Raw genomic sequence first — 18,509 nt, forward strand, 5'->3', positions numbered from 1 at the left:
TTTGCTGCACTGAAGCTAGCTTCCATGTGATGTTTTTCCCCACTCCACGACCTTACAGCAATTTGCAACCTGCTGCTAAACTAATTTCCTTAAATAAATATTTCACTGATTTCAACTGTATGTACATTGTTGAGATTTTTTAACTTTTGGAGCAAATGATCTTTGAATGTGACTCCAATCAAGAGAGGAATTATATAAGAACTCAGGTAATGAGATTCCTGCATTTCAGGGGTTGGACCAGATGGCCTTCAGGGTCCCTTCCCACTCTACAATTCTATGTTAAATGCATGTAACCACCATGGAAATTAAGCCCATTGCCAATGCCCCTCTCCCAGCTTTTTCTTTAGGCATAAAGACTCTACCTCAATTTGTATTTAATTCTCCACTGAGGGTGAGGCTTTCTAATCTTGGTAAAATTGTGTAATGATTTTGGAATCTATAAGGATGGACCTGAAAAACAAGTTATTAGCTACATTTAGGAATCCAGATAGGCCATAAAAGGGCAGTGGGAGAAAGGGGAGGCTAATTAGTTTACAGCTATACTGCCCACAACTGAAGAGAAAAGAACAAAGCTAGCAAGTGTTTAGTGTTGCTGTACAGATTCTGAAAAGTGAAAGAGTCATTTTGGAACTCTAGAAAATCATTTCAATTCTGGGTCTGAATAATAACCATATACACGAACAAACAAACAATTTTAATTCTTGCTGTTATGCTAAACATACAAAAATGAAGATAATATTTACACAATACAGTGCAAGACATGCAACTACACAGAGAAATGTAACTGCTGATGAAAGTAATGTACATTAAGGAAAATGTGATTAAGAACATAATCTTCAACTGCTCTATTATTACACACATTCCTAAAACATTTTTTTTGGGGGGGGGGGTTAATCCTTGGGTAAATAAAACACGAGAATACAGGTAAGATTATAAATCACCTCAAACTTTTCAAACTTTTGCCAAAAAGTACTCCAGCACACATATCAATAAACTGCTATACCAGCTACAAGGTAGTTTAAAGCAAAATAGTAGCTGGATATTTAGAAGAATATGCAGTTTTAGAGACAGTACTCAAATCTATTAATATATTTAAAACATAAAATAAGGCTCTTAGATGCAGCTGAAGATACACAATATATAAATAATCAGAAAAGAGAACAACCCACTGCTGACTGATGCTCTGTCTATTTCAATTGAGGGTCACATCTAGCCAAGCCAGTCGTATGATAATGGCATCAGTAAAGGTCAATCAAAGACAAGCTGAAGCTTCCACTCTCTGGCTGACCTTCGGAGCTTGTGACAAATTGCTATCAGTCAATGTCAACTAATGACAGAAGCTCTTTGGCTAATCAATTGTTCTAAAAATGATCAAGAAAACTACTCACAGGACAGCTCATTTTCACATCAATGCCTATGAAGTATGAAAAGCTCATTTTTTGAGTTTTTAATAAGCTCATAAGTAAAGCAGTTACTTGGTAACAGGGGTCACCTTACTGAAAAGACAGTACCTTTGTCTGCCTTTTACATATCTTTTTATTACCATATTATAGTAAAAATATGCCATGCTATTACGGTGCCAGAGGGCTACATAATAAAGTAGGTAACACTTCATACATTTTGAAATAAATACTTCTATTTTCTAAGGACCTCTGTTTGGATGTAAGTATTTGGTTATATATTTCCAAGTATTTCCAAGCAATAATTTCATCAAATAAATAGTACGCCTGATTATTATGCAGATGGACTTCACTAGGTGACCTCCAGAATTAAGTGATTCGTGCAGGTGCTGAAACTATTGTAGCTCTGGTTTTTATTTTTAAAATGCGCTTATTTGCATTAACTACAATTATTGCGGAAATGTCAATTCAAACTTGAACCGGCCGGAAAAGAAAATCACATAGACACAGACACTACTTCAAAACTGCCCTTTATGTATGATCCGCCAAGCTATGGAATATTCCCTAACAGCTTATAGTAAAGAAATCCTTCCCACACTATTCTTGGAAACACTCAAATGCCATCATTTTCAGCCATCTCTTAAAAAGGATCACCCTTTTAATTTCCATTTACACATTAAATATTGCCAGAACAACAATGATGCTTCCATGTAGTCTAAGGACTTGAGAACTGTATCCACAACTATGTCTTGCTTTTCTCTAGTCTCTGAAGAGTGTTAAAGACATTTTAGGGCATCACACTACAAAGGTCTCTTGAGAAATAGCACAGTGTGAACAAATACACATCATTCAAACTACTTGGATCTACAAAGCATCATTTTGGGGGAGAAAGAGAGGGGAAAGTGTGTTTAAATGCAAGTTTTAAAATCTTAATATTTCAGTCTGAAGCAAACATCTGCATTATTTTCTTGGGGGGGGGGTCTATATAGATTAGCTAAACAAAAAGAAACCTGTTATGTTCTTTAGGGAAAACTGCAAAATGACCGCAGTTTCAGATTACATCTTAAAAAACTGAACTGCTACGGTAGTTTCTCAAATTAAAATATCTTCTGTGGCCTCAACCACTCTCAAGTTGTCCATAGGAAAGAAATAAAGGAGGGAGGGCAACACTTAAGCTGAGCCATAATTGGAAGTATGTGAAAAATGAAGTGTCAGTTCGGTCAATAAAGGGTAAAGGTCAAGGGGAACTGCAGCCCAAACTCTGTGCGAAATCTGCTCATTAAGACATCCAATCAGAGAGCTCCTTCCTACCTATCCCATTAGTCATCAGGCATCTGACTCCTTCCAATGGCTGGGTCTGCGCTGTTATTACTTTTCTTCTTCATGTAAAAAGGCGAGCTGGTGTATAAATCGTTGCTCAGTCATCTGGAACATAATGTGGCCCTTCCCCCGCTCCTTCATCCAGCTCTGCCAGCCAGCTTTGCAGCCTCGAAACAACTGCCTTGAGATTCTCTTCAATAATAAATGGAATTGCCTTTTGCCAATAGGTTGCCTGAACTCTTCTACAAAAGGCAGGAAAACATTGCAAGTATTGATACTGTTTCCAGGAGAAGAAAACCTCACTTCCTACCTTAAAAGGACAACTTTTCTTTTGTCTGAAACACAATCACAGGACAATGAAAACTGGGCCTTGGACACAGAAAGTCTGGGCTCAGGATATTTTTTTTAAAAAAAAAAACAAATTCCATTTTCAAATAAAGCCATGACAGAATTAAATGAAATCTACTGATTTCAATAAGAGTAATTTAAGACATGGCGTGCTCTAGTCCATGGGGTCACAAAGAGTCGGGCACGACTAAATGACTAAACAACAACAAATTTAAGACATTAATTAGCACACACCCACACACCCTCTCTCTTTCTCACACACTCCTACTGAAATCGCACTTGGCACCTTTGCTCAAAAAGTAGGGAGCAGGGAACAAAGAAGTGGGGACTCCTAAAAAGTTTTTCAAGAGAAGCAGATTCCACCGCCCCCTTCTATCCTTCCTTTCCACACACACACACACACACACTTCCTGCCCATGACAAAAGCTCTGAGGTAGCTGTTGAAGTCATTCTGTTGGAGCCAGGAAGCAAGCAACCAACTTGGGAAGAGAGATGGTAGCTGGAACTTGGCCCCAAAGAGCTTGCTTTGGTGACCTCCACTGCCTCCACGCTTTGCCTCCAAAGCACACTGCTCACCTCACACCCTTGCTCCCAAGGCTCAAGCAGACTGGCTGGCTATCCATTCTCTGTACTGGCTTTGAGGATGGATGGATGGAAGGGCAGCTGTCTGAGCTTTCTGCCCCTTGCTTTGGTCCTGAAGTCATGGCAAGTGGGTTGCCTTGGGATTAAGCACTGGTGCCCTCACAACTTAAGCCAAGAAGATGAACACAGCTTGTCTAGTTTATCCTCTGAGCCCAATACAAGCCCCTCCACAGGTTTGAAAGGGAAAGAGATTCCCCCTGCCCCTGGAGCCCTTGAGACAGAAACAAGGGTCCTTTGAGGAAATGTTTTGCTCAGAAGATGTATGCTTGTGGCCAAGTAAATTTCCTCCCCCCTCCACAACCCATGCAGTTTCAGAAGAGGACCTTGGGGAGCTGCAGTGAGTGGAGAGATGGGAAAGTCCTGTTGTGTGAGTTCCACGCAGACTACTCTGGATCCAAGCATATTATTACATATTACTTTTTTATTACATATTACTTTTTCATAATTAAAAAACCACCCATTTTATTGGATGTTAGGTTTGCAAAATGCCACACATTGTGCATGAAAGTAACTACTGTAACTCATGCAAGAAGGAAAAGCTTTCTTGCTACACAGAGACTGGGCAAGTAATGAAATTCCCGCCCCATACAAAAAAGACCAGGGAGAATACCGCAGTTCACTCCATGGTTGCCATGGCTGCTTTATTCCCCTCCCTTCAAGTTTACTTTCCTATATACACAAAGTCTACCTCAGTCTCCATGAACATGCAGCTAGCCTAGACCTGCTTTTAATTATTTTGTCTTCTTAATTATAAACACAGAGATGGAAACACAGCACAACACTGTGATGTAGAGTTACAGCACGGGCTCCCTGAATGAGCTCTGTACTGTGATAATTCACAGTTACTAGAAAAATACTATGAAAAGAATTGCTTATGGGGACCATGGCTATATGTACACGCTTCCATTTACTCTGCATCCAGTGCACTCTCACAATTAGTGTGGGAAGTGGTCTACACACAACATTAGCCACCATTCATCTCTATCCTGCATCTACCCTGTCATTTCTTATAAAATGCTGTGTTTTTCTCCAAAAAAGAACAACCTGGCTGCATTTTAAGCCAGCAAGTGTGTACACAGCCTATTGTAGTAAAGGCGTTACTCCTATTTAATGCTAAAAGGCTTCTTTATAAGCCTTCTGCCAAGATAGACTAACCTCTACTAAGTCATTAAAGCTTACTCTTTACAAGATACACTTTGCCATAGAAGGCATTACCATAACTGCTCTATCAGGAGTATTCACAGCAGGAAAGAGGTGAACTTATATGCAAGTCTGCTTATATAATTAAGGGGTTCTATGAACATTGAAGGGATGCGGGTGGCGCTGTGGGTTAAACCACAGAACCTAGGGCTTGCCGATCAGAAGGTCGGTGGTTCGAATCCCCGCGACAGGGTGAGCTCCTGTTGCTCGGTCCCAGCTCCTGCCAACCTAGCAGTTTGAAAGCACGTCAAAGTGCAAGTAGACAAATAGGTACCGCTCCTGCGGGAAGGTAAACGGCGTTTCTGTGCGCTGCTCTGGTTAGCCAGAAGCGGCTTAGTCATGCTGGCCACATGACCCAGAAGCTGTACGCCTGCTCCCTCGGCCAATAAAGCGAGATGAGTGCCGCAACCCGAGTCAGTCACGACTGGACCAAATGGTCAGAGGTCCCTTTACCTTTACCTTTATGAACAGTGAGGAATTTGGGATCAACAACTGGCCTATGCAACTAGTAAAGCTATAAAATGTCCTCAGAGTCTTCCAGATTCCAGGAAGGATTTTGCCTGTTTTGCTCCAAGAGTCAATGGAACGCATGAATTGAAAAAAAAAGACAATGGGTTGCCATCAGGATAAATTGGTGAGAAGGAGCTACACCTGCTCTGGTATCACTGCCAAAATCTCAGGGATAGACAAGGTCTACCTCATGATATCTTTTCCCTTTCATCATAAAAAGCAATGAATGGTGTGCATTTTTAGTGAATAGTGGACAGAGACTCCAGTCAGGACAATTGTTGGTGGGAGAACCAGTGCTATTTTTCTATAAAAAGAGAGACAGAGAGGGAGAGAGAGATAAACCAGAAAGCACCATAAACACATCCCTTGTTCTCTTATAATGGCAATGATGCCCACCTGAGAGGTGCCAGAACTGAGTTCCAGCTAAAAGAAGTCCTGGGGAGAACCACACTTGCCCCTACCTCCGTACCCCTCTACCCTGATCCAGATCCTTGCTTTTGGATGGTCAGTTTTCCTGACTACAGCCCTGCTATCATCAGAACTAGTTCAGAATAGAATTCAGCACTTGCTCAGAACTTCGTGAGAAAATCAAGATCAGTTCTGAAGAAGCAAAACCAGTAGTGGATTTTGTCTAGGGAAAATTAAAACAATCTCAACTTACTACCTTGCTCAAGATTACCACACAATATTTTACGTGTGAATGACATACATATTTCAGTTAACTGAAACTGAAATGTCAAACCACAAATTTTCAAAAGTACCCAAAAGGGTAATCTAAGACCTCAATTTACCCCGTTAGATGGATTTGGATGCAGTAGAAATGTGCCATCTCTCAGCTCTTCCATCAGGGGGCCTCCACCGTTGTGGAAGTCCCTGCTGCTCTCCCAAAAGTGTGGGTGGAAGCAAATGGGGTGTTTCTGGAGATGGGGTTGAGCTGGACCAGCCAAGGATCTGCTGGATCCTCAGCCAGCCCAGCTACTGGTGATGGGCCTGATCCAGACCTCTCTGCCATGCTATCCTGGAACTGGTGCAGCAAAAAATGAGCCAAGAGTTGGGGTTACTTCATTAGGAGTCACAGTGTCTCCATGGAAATGAATTGGTGCAAGCTGCACAATGCACTGGGGCATTCCCTGGTATAAATCCCATTAAAGTGAATGGGTGCTACACAGCTGCAGAAACACGCAGGAAAATTTCCAGGTGGATCTCTTCCCTCTTTGGATGCCCTGCAACAGTTCTCTGAGAACAGGCTTATTCCCAAAGCAACCCACATTCTCATCTCCATCCCCACCTGCCAAAAAAAAAAAATCACAGTCATCTCCAGCAGCCATCTTTGGATTTTATGTTGATGATAGAAATGGGGAAGGTTTAGCCTTGTGTTCCTATTCATGATGAGCCTGTTGTTTTACAGCCATTTATGTAAAAAAACAAACAAACAAAACCCCCACAAAAAACATTAGTGGAAATACCTCAGAAGTGTCAGCACACCTTAACTACTGTGAACTGCAACACACATATGAAGAAATACTTGAAAGAGAAAAGGCCCCTTAAATTTATGTTGCATATCATTTTCCAGTAAAAGTCAGAGGTCAGAAGGTTGCCAGTTTCTGCTTCAGCTCTTCAAGAGTTTACCATACCAGGCCCCCTTTTTACTAGGCTTTACTTGTGGTGATGTCAGCAACTTTCATTTAAACAATAAAGCGGTTCGAATGCTTAAAAGTCCATAGGAAGATGTTAGTCACAATTTAAGCCTGTATCCTTACATGTGGACACACACAAAAAAATAGAACGCTACTTTAGTTTAAAAACTAATCTAGTTAAATGTAGGATTTTGCAATTCTAATGAGTCCTATTAAACCTCCCCCCTTCCCTTTTTTGAACACACAATTCCTTTGTTGTCCAACAGCACTTGAATGAAACGGGATCATAAAACTACATTTTAAAAGTTTATACCTATTGTAGGTTCAGAGTCTACTTCAATAAAAGAATTCTCTTTATATTCAGATTAAGGGTCCTTTTAAAATTTTAATTGCATTTAATTAACATGAAATTTGTTGCAGTTGGTCTTTGCTGATGTAAAAAATTTTTTTAGGGTTTTTCACACATTGTCTTTTTTTAAAAAGACAGTACTGATTGATGTCACACATCCTATACACAAACACACAAAGCAAGAAAACTAAGCCCCTGCTCTTTCTCCATCAGTGAATTAATTGTGGGTTTTAAAAAAAAACCAACTGTAAATGAATTTGGCATTCTGGCAAATTGGCAGAATATGGGAAGTACGGGCAGCAGATATACAAGTATAACTGGAACAAATGTAGTCTACATTTAATATTTTTTGTGAACTACACCTCAATTAAGCTCACTAAAACACTCAAATATAGCTCTGTCTCTTCTCCTACAGGGACCTCTGTCGCCTATCAGTTTGTCTTCTAGGTGGACCAAGATCAACAAGTGGTGAATCACCCTCTCAGCTAAGCTGGGGCACTCAGGGCTACACCGCAAAACATGGTTTTTGTTTAGGGGTCTGTCTGTCCATCCCGTCCCCGTCCCCCACATACACAATTGGAAATGTTGACACAAAGTGGGGGAATAGGAGAAAACAGGAGTAGAAAAATGGGCATACATTTTTTTTTTAAAAAAAAATATGTGGATTCCATGCTGCAAAATGACATAAAATGGGGTACAGGAGCTAAAAAGGCTGAATACTACTCTAGTTTGTGTTGTAGTTTCTAAAAGAAAACAATGCCAAAGTTTTGGCAGTATGTAATTTGAGCATCAACTATTGATGTGAATTGAGAACTAAGGCTGCAATTCTGTTCTGGCAGAGGGTCTACCCGGGAGTCAAGCCCGCCCTGTGGAACGCCCTCCCATCAGATGGCAAGGAAATAAACTATCTGACTTTTAGAAGACATCTGAACGCAGCCCTTTATATGTTTGATGTTATACTGTGTTTGATCTTTTAATTTGCTGGAAGCTGCCCAGAGTGGCTGAGGTAACCCAGTCAGATGGGCAGAATATAGGTAAAGGACCCCTGGACAGTTAAGTTCAGACATAGGCAACTATGGGGTGCGGCACTCATCTCACTTCAGGCCAGGGGAGCTGGCATTTGTCCACAGACAGCTTTCCGGGTCATGTGGCCAGCAGGACTAAACCGCTTCTGGCACAACAGGACACTGTGACAGAAACCAGAGCCGTTTACCTTCCCACCACAGCAGTACCTATTTATCAACTTGCACTGGTATGCTTTCGAACTGCTAGGTTGGCAGGAGCTGGGAAAGAGCAACTGGAGCTCACCCCGTTGCGTGTGTTCGAACCGCCGAACTTCCGATCGGCAAGCCCAAGAGGCTCAGTGGTTTAGGCCACAGTGTCACCCGCGTCTCTGGGCAGCATATAAATAATAATTGTTGTCGTTATTGTTATTGTTCTCACCAGGAAGACAACCTCACTGAAGTCAATTGGACTTCTGATTAGACATGTATAGGACTGAACTGTAAGGCTACTAACTTCCTGACTGGAAGACAATAATGAAACACATCGTGAAGCAGCACTGTACCTACTGCTTAAGCACCACTACATAGCCATAGAGGGCAATGCTGAGGTCAAGACTGTGTAGCTGCACTGGTGGAAACACTAGATAGGCTCTGCTGGGGTGTCCATGCATTCAGTGCTCTGCTCTGCTCCATTCCAGTGCCAGGATGGCAGCTCCACCTCACTATGCCAACTGCTATTCTCAGCAAGGCAATGAAAAGGAACATATTGACCAAGTTCAGTTCCCTAGTTTGAAGATGATGCAGCTTAGGCCCAAACTGCCTTTGTTACCAAAACCATAAACTTTGATCATGGCCTTAAACCATACTGTGGTCTTCTCTAGTCTTAAAGTCTGTAGGACTAGAAAGAACCACCACCCAGAAGCTCCACTAGATAGACACCTGCTGCTCAAGGCCTGCTTGGATGGAAAATTAAGGATGGTCATTTATCCTTGCGCACCAAAGGAAGACATGCTGTCAACACCAGGACCCTGCCTCAGTGTTCACATCTATTATATATATGAAGCACTTATTTAATGCCAGCATATTGGAGCGATGATGCCCCGCAAATCAGCCAGGATTCAAAGTATGATTCCTACCTTGTTCGCTGCTGTTGTCACCGCTGTGTGATGTATGTCCCCCACTGGAGGGTCCCGGTGTACCTCCTGAACGTGTTGACGCTGTGTCATCGTGATCTCTGTTCCAGGAAGGCTGTTGGGTGAGAATTAAGGAAATGACTAAAAACAAAACAAGCAATGTTCTGCACATTACACAGAGGAAGAAAATACAAATATTGCAAGTTTCTTTTTTTAAAAAAAAATTATTAAAGATTTCTTAGTTTACAAAAATACGTGCATTGTCTCTTTTTTCAGGTTGTGTTTTCTACAGATCAGTTTCATTTGTTGTAAGACATTAGTGTTGAATGCCATATAAGGTTGGGAAGAAAAGAGGGGGAAAGATGGAGAGGGTGGGGATGGTGCGTGGGGTGGGAATGCTTCTATTTTTCTACTTAGTGTATGTGTGGGGTTTTGTATCACTTGTGTGGGTTCTCTTTCTAGTTGCTTGTTCTATTTCCTTGGTAGTGAGAGAGCGACCTAGGGTAGGTTGTCTTTGGTTGGCTGTAGTGAGATTTGTTTATGGGGGGGGGGCGGTTGGCGTCAAGTTAGTCATATTGATTCATATGCTGTTGGCGGATTCTTGTTGTATTGCTGGGCTATGTATGTGATAAAGGGGAACCATATCAGGGTGAAGACATTTTCTTCTATTTGTCCCCATGTCAGTTTCAATTTATTAGTTAGTTTTTCTAGTAAGGCTGTTTCCCATACTATTTGATACCATTGGTCCATGTTTACTCCTGATAGGTCTCTCCAGTGTCTGGCTATGATGCTTCTGGCTGCTGAGACTAGGTGGGTTATGAGCTCTTTATAATGTGAGAAGGCAGTGTTATCTTGGAAGATGTTGAGTAGGGCCAGTTCTGGGGAGACTTCTAATATTTGTTTAGTTATTTTGCATATTTCATGTATGACTGATGTCCAGAAAAGTTGGATTTTGGGACATTCCCACCACATGTAGAGGTATGTGCCTGGGGAGGTGCATCCTCTCCAGCATTTAGGTAAGACTCCTGAGCGTATCAGTGCTAGTTTCTGTGGTGTTAGGTACCATCTGTAAGTGAGTTTCAGGATGAGTTCTTTTCTTTTAACTGAGGTGGATTTAAAGGGAGGCATAGACCATATTCTAGTACAAAATATTGCAAGTTTCTGAAGAATGGCAATGAATATTTTTAAAACAGAAAAAGCACCATTTATAGTCTTGTGAATTTGTCTGTTCCCTGAACCCAAGTGTGTGCGCGCGCACGCTCTCTCTCTCTCTCTCTCTATATATATAATATGGCAAAATATACTGTTATTTTAAAGTAAAGCATGCTTTGCAACCTTAGAAAACAGCAAATACCATAGGGCTGTGGGAAAGACTAGTATTAGTTTTTACAGGACCCTTCCCCCCCCCCCAACAAAAATCCACCCTAACAATCTGCTACTCTTAGGAAATGGGGAGTGGTCTACAACAGTGCAATTTACATAAGCCTCCAACTGCATACAAAAGACAAACATGGGAACGTTTAAATACATCACTCATAATTAGGCCTAAGATCCCTAATAGTCAATATGTGTCAGCTGTTTGCCACATGGTATATGGGCAAATGGACCCAGCATCAAGACAAAAAGGGGGGAGGAATCAGAGCAACAATGGCTTCATATGAACAGTGTACACTCAGCCCCATGCAGAGCACTCTTGCACTATTCAACAGAAAACAGATGTTGCTTCTTATCACTGGGTGCATTTGAAAGTAACATTCAGATAGGAAAAATTGGCTGTAAATTAAATTTTTAAGGAAAACAATCATGGCACAATCCTTCCATGTCTCCCTTTATCAACAGAAATGATTTTAATTAGCTTTTAGTAGTAAGCTTTTAAAAACATCTTAGTGACTCACTGGTCAGCCTACACAATTTGTGTGTGCAACATAATAGCACGTTCTTTACTGTTTTGCAGTATTGCCGACAGAGAATTAATACAATATCAACTGAGACAAATCAAAACACATCATCTTAATAATACTATTTTTTTAAAAAATTGTATATTCTTTCATTTAAAAAAATCAAAGTGGCTTACGACAATTAAAATACAATAAGAGCACATCGTAGATTAAAACAGGTCACCAGCTGACTATTACCAAAAATATTTTTCTTAATTGTCTGCATAAGCCTGATGGCAAAGAAAATTCTTCAGCAAAGGTCTGAAAATTAAGATCAAAAGCACCTGCTGATATGAATTAATGCACCATTAATTAAAGTGTTATAATTCAGAATATGCTAATCTGATGAAGTCCAACAGAATCTTAAGAGTCAAGCTAGATGGGACAAGGCATTCACTTGTGTTTATTTTCAAGGTCAGGGTATATATATTTAATACCATGATAGGTACCCAGGTAAGGAAGCTGAATCCTCTCCTGCTCTCTAAATACTACAACACTGTGGCCATTTTTATCCCAGTCCAGCTCTGAAATCGAAAGCGAACAAGGTAAGGAAAAAAGTGCTTTGAGTTCAGCATGGGAAATAAGGTTGAGAGCACAACCCCCTTTCCTTGTGATACATACACACACAGAGCTATTTTTCTAGAAAAAGAGGTATGGGAGCTCACCATGAAGTTCTCCCATGTTCACCTGAGAGTGGCAATGATGGCCCACCTGAGAGATGCCACTGCAGAGCTCCAGTGAATTGCAGCTGAAAAAAGCCCTGTCTACACACACACACACACACACACACACACACGAGACACACACAGAGAATTGTAGAGTTGGAAGGGACCCCAGGCACAGGCAAACTCAGCTCTCCAGATGTTTTTGGGACTACAACTCCCATCATCCCTAGCTAACAGAACCAGTGGTCAGGGATGATGGGCGTTGTAGTCCTAAAACATCTGGAGGGCCGAGTTTGCCTATGCCTGGTCTAACCCCCTGCAATGCAGGAATATGCAGGTGGCCTATATGGGGATTGTGTGTGTGTTGTATATGCCAGTTAGCTGAGCTGGTTGGAGCACAGTGCTCAAAACACCAATGTCGCGGGTTCAATCCCCATATGGGCCACTTGCACTTGAACTAGATAGCCCTTGGGGTCCCTTCCAAATCTACAATTATATGCATGTGTTCTGTTCCCATTTTAGATATAAATGAAAAGACAAAAGTAAATATGACTGCCTCCCATCACGTCAAGTTTGGCTGCCCTCCAACCATGACTCTTGAATAATGAAATTTGCACACTCATAACATAAAATGAGGATTAGGTTTAAGAGTAAAAAATTAAAACAAAAGCACTATTAAGCTATTCTAACAGATTTTAAAAAACATGTCAAGTGTTCTACGCTACTGATTACAACACCACTATATTGCTGCAATTAAAGCACCACAAGGCATGGGAAAATGCCACGTTATATTTTAATGCTACTATTGCGCAGACTCCGGGAAACAAAATGTGCTAATTGATCCTGTGATTCAAAGATTGATGTGTGAACTGTGAAAAGAAGTGCTCTTCTACAAATACACGTTTCTGCAGCATACCAGAAGAATGCTGTAAGAGGTAATCTGGAACACATGCTCAGAATGCAAACAGTTAATGCATAAATTTTCAGTTTGTACAACTGCAGCTTTAAAAGGGGGACTTGTTTATTCAGAGCTCTGCAGAAAGAATGGTACAGCACCCAGGGGACAGACAATGCCAGGCACAAAGCCCTGGTGCCTCAACATGTAAAAGGATGTTTTTCTATGTGCTACAAATCCCACTTGAAAATATAATTAGAAAGAGAAAATGGCAAACTATTGCATTAACTGTAATTGAAGAAAAGACTAGCAAGGCATGTGGGAGGTTGAAAAAGCCCATGGGAGTTCCAGGACGCATCAGATCCTCAGAGTTACATCTCCAGGGTGCATTCATGCTATTTATGTTGCTCCTGACTACTATTGTTGACTAGTGATCTGACTTGTAATTAATAGAAAAGCCACAGATAACAAGGTAAAATATTGAACCATCACCATAACCTCGGCAGAAATGTTCATTAATCTGATTAGAAGATGACTCTGCTTAAAGGAAAGGGTGGCTGAGAGCTACAGAATTATATGCCCTGCTATAAGCAGTGGGCAGACTGTCCTCCTTTATGTGACAACAGACCTGAAATATTCACTATCTTTTAATGAGCTCTACTGATTTATTCAGCCCCATTCGGTTTACTCCCCCACTTTTCTACTGTGCGGAATGTAGATTAATTCAATGCTTAATTGTTTAGTAAATTCAATTTTCCACATTCTATTCTGCATAGCTTTAGCTGTGGTTCTTAAATCTTCAGCAGTGAGCCTTGAGCCCACTGCTTCTGATCTGTGCCTACCTTTTTTCAATCACCATTTTTCTTCCTCCACCACTTAATTCACCATGAAAAGATTTTCCTTGCTGGAAATTCTGATTCCGCTATGATCTGTGAGGCATTCCGATTCATTGCATTTCCATTGTGTTGGGTCTTAGATGCTGGGCTCTTCTTTTCTCACAGCTATTGCCACATTATACAGTCACTCATGCAAGAAATGTTGGATTCCACCTCAGTTTATCAAAATTTTGTGCATCTCTTATGTTTACATTTCCGTATTCAGAGGCCATAGTTAATATTAATGCCTACTGAACTGATATTTTTATAACCTGTTGAGAATTAATAGACTTCTAAAAGTTAGGAGTGTGAGCATTGGTGCTGCTTTTTAAAAAAAGGAAGAGTACCTATTTTTAACAGTGCTTAAACTAAACTAGGAACTTTCTCTCAGATTTGTAGTTGGTTGTTATTTCTTAGAATCAGGTAGAATCAAGTAACATTGGTGAATAAGAGCAGATTCCTCATTACTGTGTTTCAGCACAGTATACAAATGTTTGCAAATATACTTTTATTTATTTTGAAATGGAATATTAAAAGATAGCTCCCCCCCCCCTTACTGGTAAATATACCTTACAATATATTTGAAAATGGAGAACAAGAATCTATTGAAAATTACCCTTTTACCTGGGTCCTCCCTTCCATACATTTTCAAGCCAATGGATCCTTATACTTTCATGCAAAATATAAGAATCATGTTTCACTTCCTTTCTCTTTAAAATATATGAAAAATTTCAGTTCAACAAGCTAGTAATTTGGAGAAATATGTCCTGGTTTTTGTTTTGCTTTTTAAAATCATATGCTATAAAAACTTGTCCTAAAAAACAGCCCTAAAAATTTCCAATAGCACAATATTCAAAATATATTTTACAAATTCCAAACAAGTTTCTGGCATGACATTGCCCAAATGAACAGGGATTGCCAGCTTCTTTCACCTGATTTGATCAACCAGGCCTGACACAATTCAGATAATGTAATGTCTGTGCCTTAGTTTCCTTATGTGTCCTATATTATTCCACAGCAGGTCTGTGGGTGCCAACTTCCTGAACATGTATTTCTCCATTGGTGCCAACAGTGCACTCTTGTGCTAATGTAGATACAGACATTTTGTGTTTAGAGAACAGACAAGCCCATGCAACTCCATAATAAAAAGTTATCACACACAATACATCAGATATGGAGAGCTGCACTCATGAAGCAGATCCTGCGAAGACTCAAAGGACTTTTAAGAGAACACATTCCTGTCCCTAGCCTCAAAATGCCCCATCACAGACCATTTCTGCACCACATAATGGCTTAATGTGCTCTTACTATGTCACATCTGACCATCATGATTGTTCCCAACACACACTGCTGCACTAATGCAACATCCAGGATTTGTTCACAACACTGGCATAGCAACAGCTTCCATTATTGGCCTATACATTGTTATGAATGTTTAAGAATGATTCTACCCCCTCTGTTGAGTCTATCTGTAGAGCTACTAAATACAAAAATAAAATAAAAAAATCCAACTGTTTCATAATTTCACATTATACTGACACTGCCCCCACTCCACCTATCCCCCATCCTTGTGTAAAACTGTATCAAAGGGGCCTCTTAGTTAGCATCAAATGCTAATATAATTTCATCATGTAAAGTATTGCTATTTCGTTGAATACTAACTTTATCTTATTTTTGCAATTAGCTGTTCACAGGTATCATTTCTACTGCTCTTTCTACTGTGCAGCCACCCTGTAAAAGATATCAGTCATGGGGAGAGAGAGAGAAGGGTGGGGAGCGAAGGTTAAGAAGTGGCTTGATTAAGCCATCTTATGAATTCATGGTCAAGGCAAGATTCAAACTATGTAATTTCTAATTGGTAGGCGAGTCTTTTTACCACTCTACTACACTCTTGTCAGTCAAGGATGGCACAATATACTGATGACTCTGTCAGTTGTCTTCTAACACACTATCACATGAAAAGGCAACTACTTGGACTAACGGTATCTATGTTTAGGGAAACAGAATCACAAACAGCATATGAAAACTTAATGCCACAGACTATTACACCCATTCAAAGCATAGGAATTGTCCTCTACTGCAGTAAGAATGTAAAAATACTATTACTGCTACAGCACTGAAGAGTTTGTGTCAAATTATAATATATTACCTTTCAAAATCTGGAGACCTCACTAATAATGTCATCACATGTGGAGGAATTAGTATAGAATTTTCATTTGTATCAACCATTTGAAACAGATACTTGGTCAAATCTGCCAGCAGTTCACATCTCCTTGATAGATCAGCCAGGGCTAAACACACAGCTCACACAATAGTCTAGGAATAACTCTTTTGTTTCTGGCTCCTCACAGCCACAGGTCTCAAAAGTTCTGAACCACAAAAACAGCAGCAAACAACCGATACGTGCCAACAAAACCGGCCAGGGTGGCCATTTAACAAGCTCCAAACAACCCCAAAATAGAGAACATAAAAATAAGGTCATTCAAAAATTATGTACAGCAGAAACTTGAAATGTCATGAACTTCTTTCCTTCTTGTGTAAAAGTCTCTCTCTATAAAATTGCAGTCACATAATGTTTATTATCGACACAACCAATTTTCAACAATATAGAAGCACTGAGCAAACAAAACCCAGTGTGGAATGAAAGTAAGTGAGACTAAAATGAATGACAGCTCTCCAAATGAGATCCGCCTCAGAGGCACATCTGCAACTAAGTAAGAGTGTGACTGTTGCCACACAAAAAGAACAATTCAAAGATACAAGGCAAGACAAGGTCAGATGGACAACCAGAGTTGTGGAGGCTGAGGGTGTTTTTCAAGGGATCCCTCGCTTTCAACATGACACCTTCATGTCAGGAGCCCTAATTGTTACAGAAAGAAGTAAGGGCTTCTTTCTGTAACAATTTTACTACAATGCAGTATGGTACATCCACTCTCTCCTCGCTTCACCCTTTCGTTAAGAAATGTGGCACCCATACTGTCCTAATGCTGTAGCAGTTTGGCAAGAAAATGCATGTTGTTAATGTCAAAGGATAGCACCAACTTCTTGCCAGCTCACATTCAGGCTGACAGCTAAATGTGTGAAAGGGCTTGGATAAGGAGAAGTTGTCCCCCTCCCCTTCCTTTGTTGGGGGAGCAGTAAATCACTGAAGGAACAAAACTCCCATTCTTTTGTTAGACATATAGGAATACTGATATATGACACAGATGTGTTGCACTCATTTGAATTTTCATAGGAATCCCACACCAAGCAAACAACTGTTTTAATCCTATCCCCTTTCCCAACAGAACACAGTGGAAAGAGAATACAATATGTAAGTGACAGCAGTGTAGGTAGAAATTCCACACTCCTTCGCACTAGTGGACTAAAAATTGGCTGTTTCCTGCTGCAGGCAAACTACCCAGCCAGCCACTGGCTGAGCTGCAGAGATTTCATGGAATGTTCAAACAAAGCAGGAAGGGGGAAAGGACATTCATGGACTATCAATGTACCTGCCCTGAAAGGGGAATGCTCAGCATGCCTGGATGAAAACATCCCACAGGAGTAGGAGGGTCTGAGCATTACTAGCAAGAAAGAAGGGATGTTAGGAAAGAAGCAAGGCTTTAAAGTTGAATAGATCCTAGAGTCGAGAAAGGTAATGGGGGGGGAGAGAGTCAGTTGGCAAGGCAATTAAGAAAATAGAAGTCAGATAGAAGATGGCATGTGTATGAGGAACGTGGGTAGAAAAGAATGGGAGCTATACCCACAGAAAGAGTGGTGGGTCAGAGAACAATTCGGAGGGTTGAATTTAACCAACTACAAAGAAATAACCAGCTGAATATTTGTCTAACAGGCATCAAATGTATCTGATCTTTCGTGATTGCCTGTTATTCCCAGACATACTTCTCTTACCATTAATTTTAATCTCCCTAAGTCTATATAGGATCACCACGTTTTGCTATGTTGTATACATCATCTATTCCTTTCCCCGGATCTCCATTTGCAGCCGTGTCGTTGTACTTTTATTACAGTACTTAGTCCACCAACTATTCACTCTCTTTGAAATTTTGATACACTGGAGATTTTAAGGTTAATGTTATCTTTATTTATGCCAGCTCTACAATATCCTTTATAAGGTGTGGCAACCAGTGGTCCAAGTGCGCTCACTTCATATATTAGTATAAAGTCTTTATGACAGTGCAGTTTTATCTTAAAATACCTCCTTTTATGACCCCTATCATTGCATCAACACACTGGGTGGACATTCCCCCCTCACTATCCACCATAAGCTCAATATTTCTTTCCTGGCCTGTCACTGCCAGTTCAGATTCCAATAACCTATATGTGAAGCTTGGGGGGTGGGGGTTGTTTCATCCCAATCTTTATAACCTTACATTTGCTTACACCATATCACATTTGACATGTCAATGTTCATTTGCACACTTTGGACAGTTCCTTTTGAAGCACCTGACAACCCCTCTTTGTTTTTACCACTCTAAACAATTTGGTCTCGTCAGCAAATGTGGCCATCTTACTATCCAGCATTAAACCCCAAATCATTTACGAAGAAGTTTAAAACCACTGATCCCATTACAGGTTCTTGGGGCTGCACTTT

The 18,509-nt window shown here is 40.5% G+C and overlaps 1 protein-coding gene across 4 annotated transcripts in view; it reads right to left on the reverse strand.

The window, feature by feature from the left end:
• The window catches only part of MEIS1 (Meis homeobox 1), a 150,320-nt gene that overhangs the window by 99,670 nt on the left and 32,141 nt on the right, over positions 1 to 18,509 (reverse strand). For all 4 annotated transcript variants that reach the window (XM_083435398.1, XM_083435395.1, XM_083435396.1 and 1 more), the window contains one exon: positions 9,547 to 9,658. In XM_083435398.1, coding sequence (XP_083291524.1) covers positions 9,547 to 9,658 — 112 coding nt within the window. The remainder of the gene's footprint in view (positions 1 to 9,546; positions 9,659 to 18,509) is intronic.

The sequence above is a fragment of the Podarcis tiliguerta genome, assembly GCF_965153285.1.
Source record: "Podarcis tiliguerta genome assembly, chromosome: 3".
Lineage (NCBI taxonomy): Eukaryota > Metazoa > Chordata > Lepidosauria > Squamata > Lacertidae > Podarcis > Podarcis tiliguerta.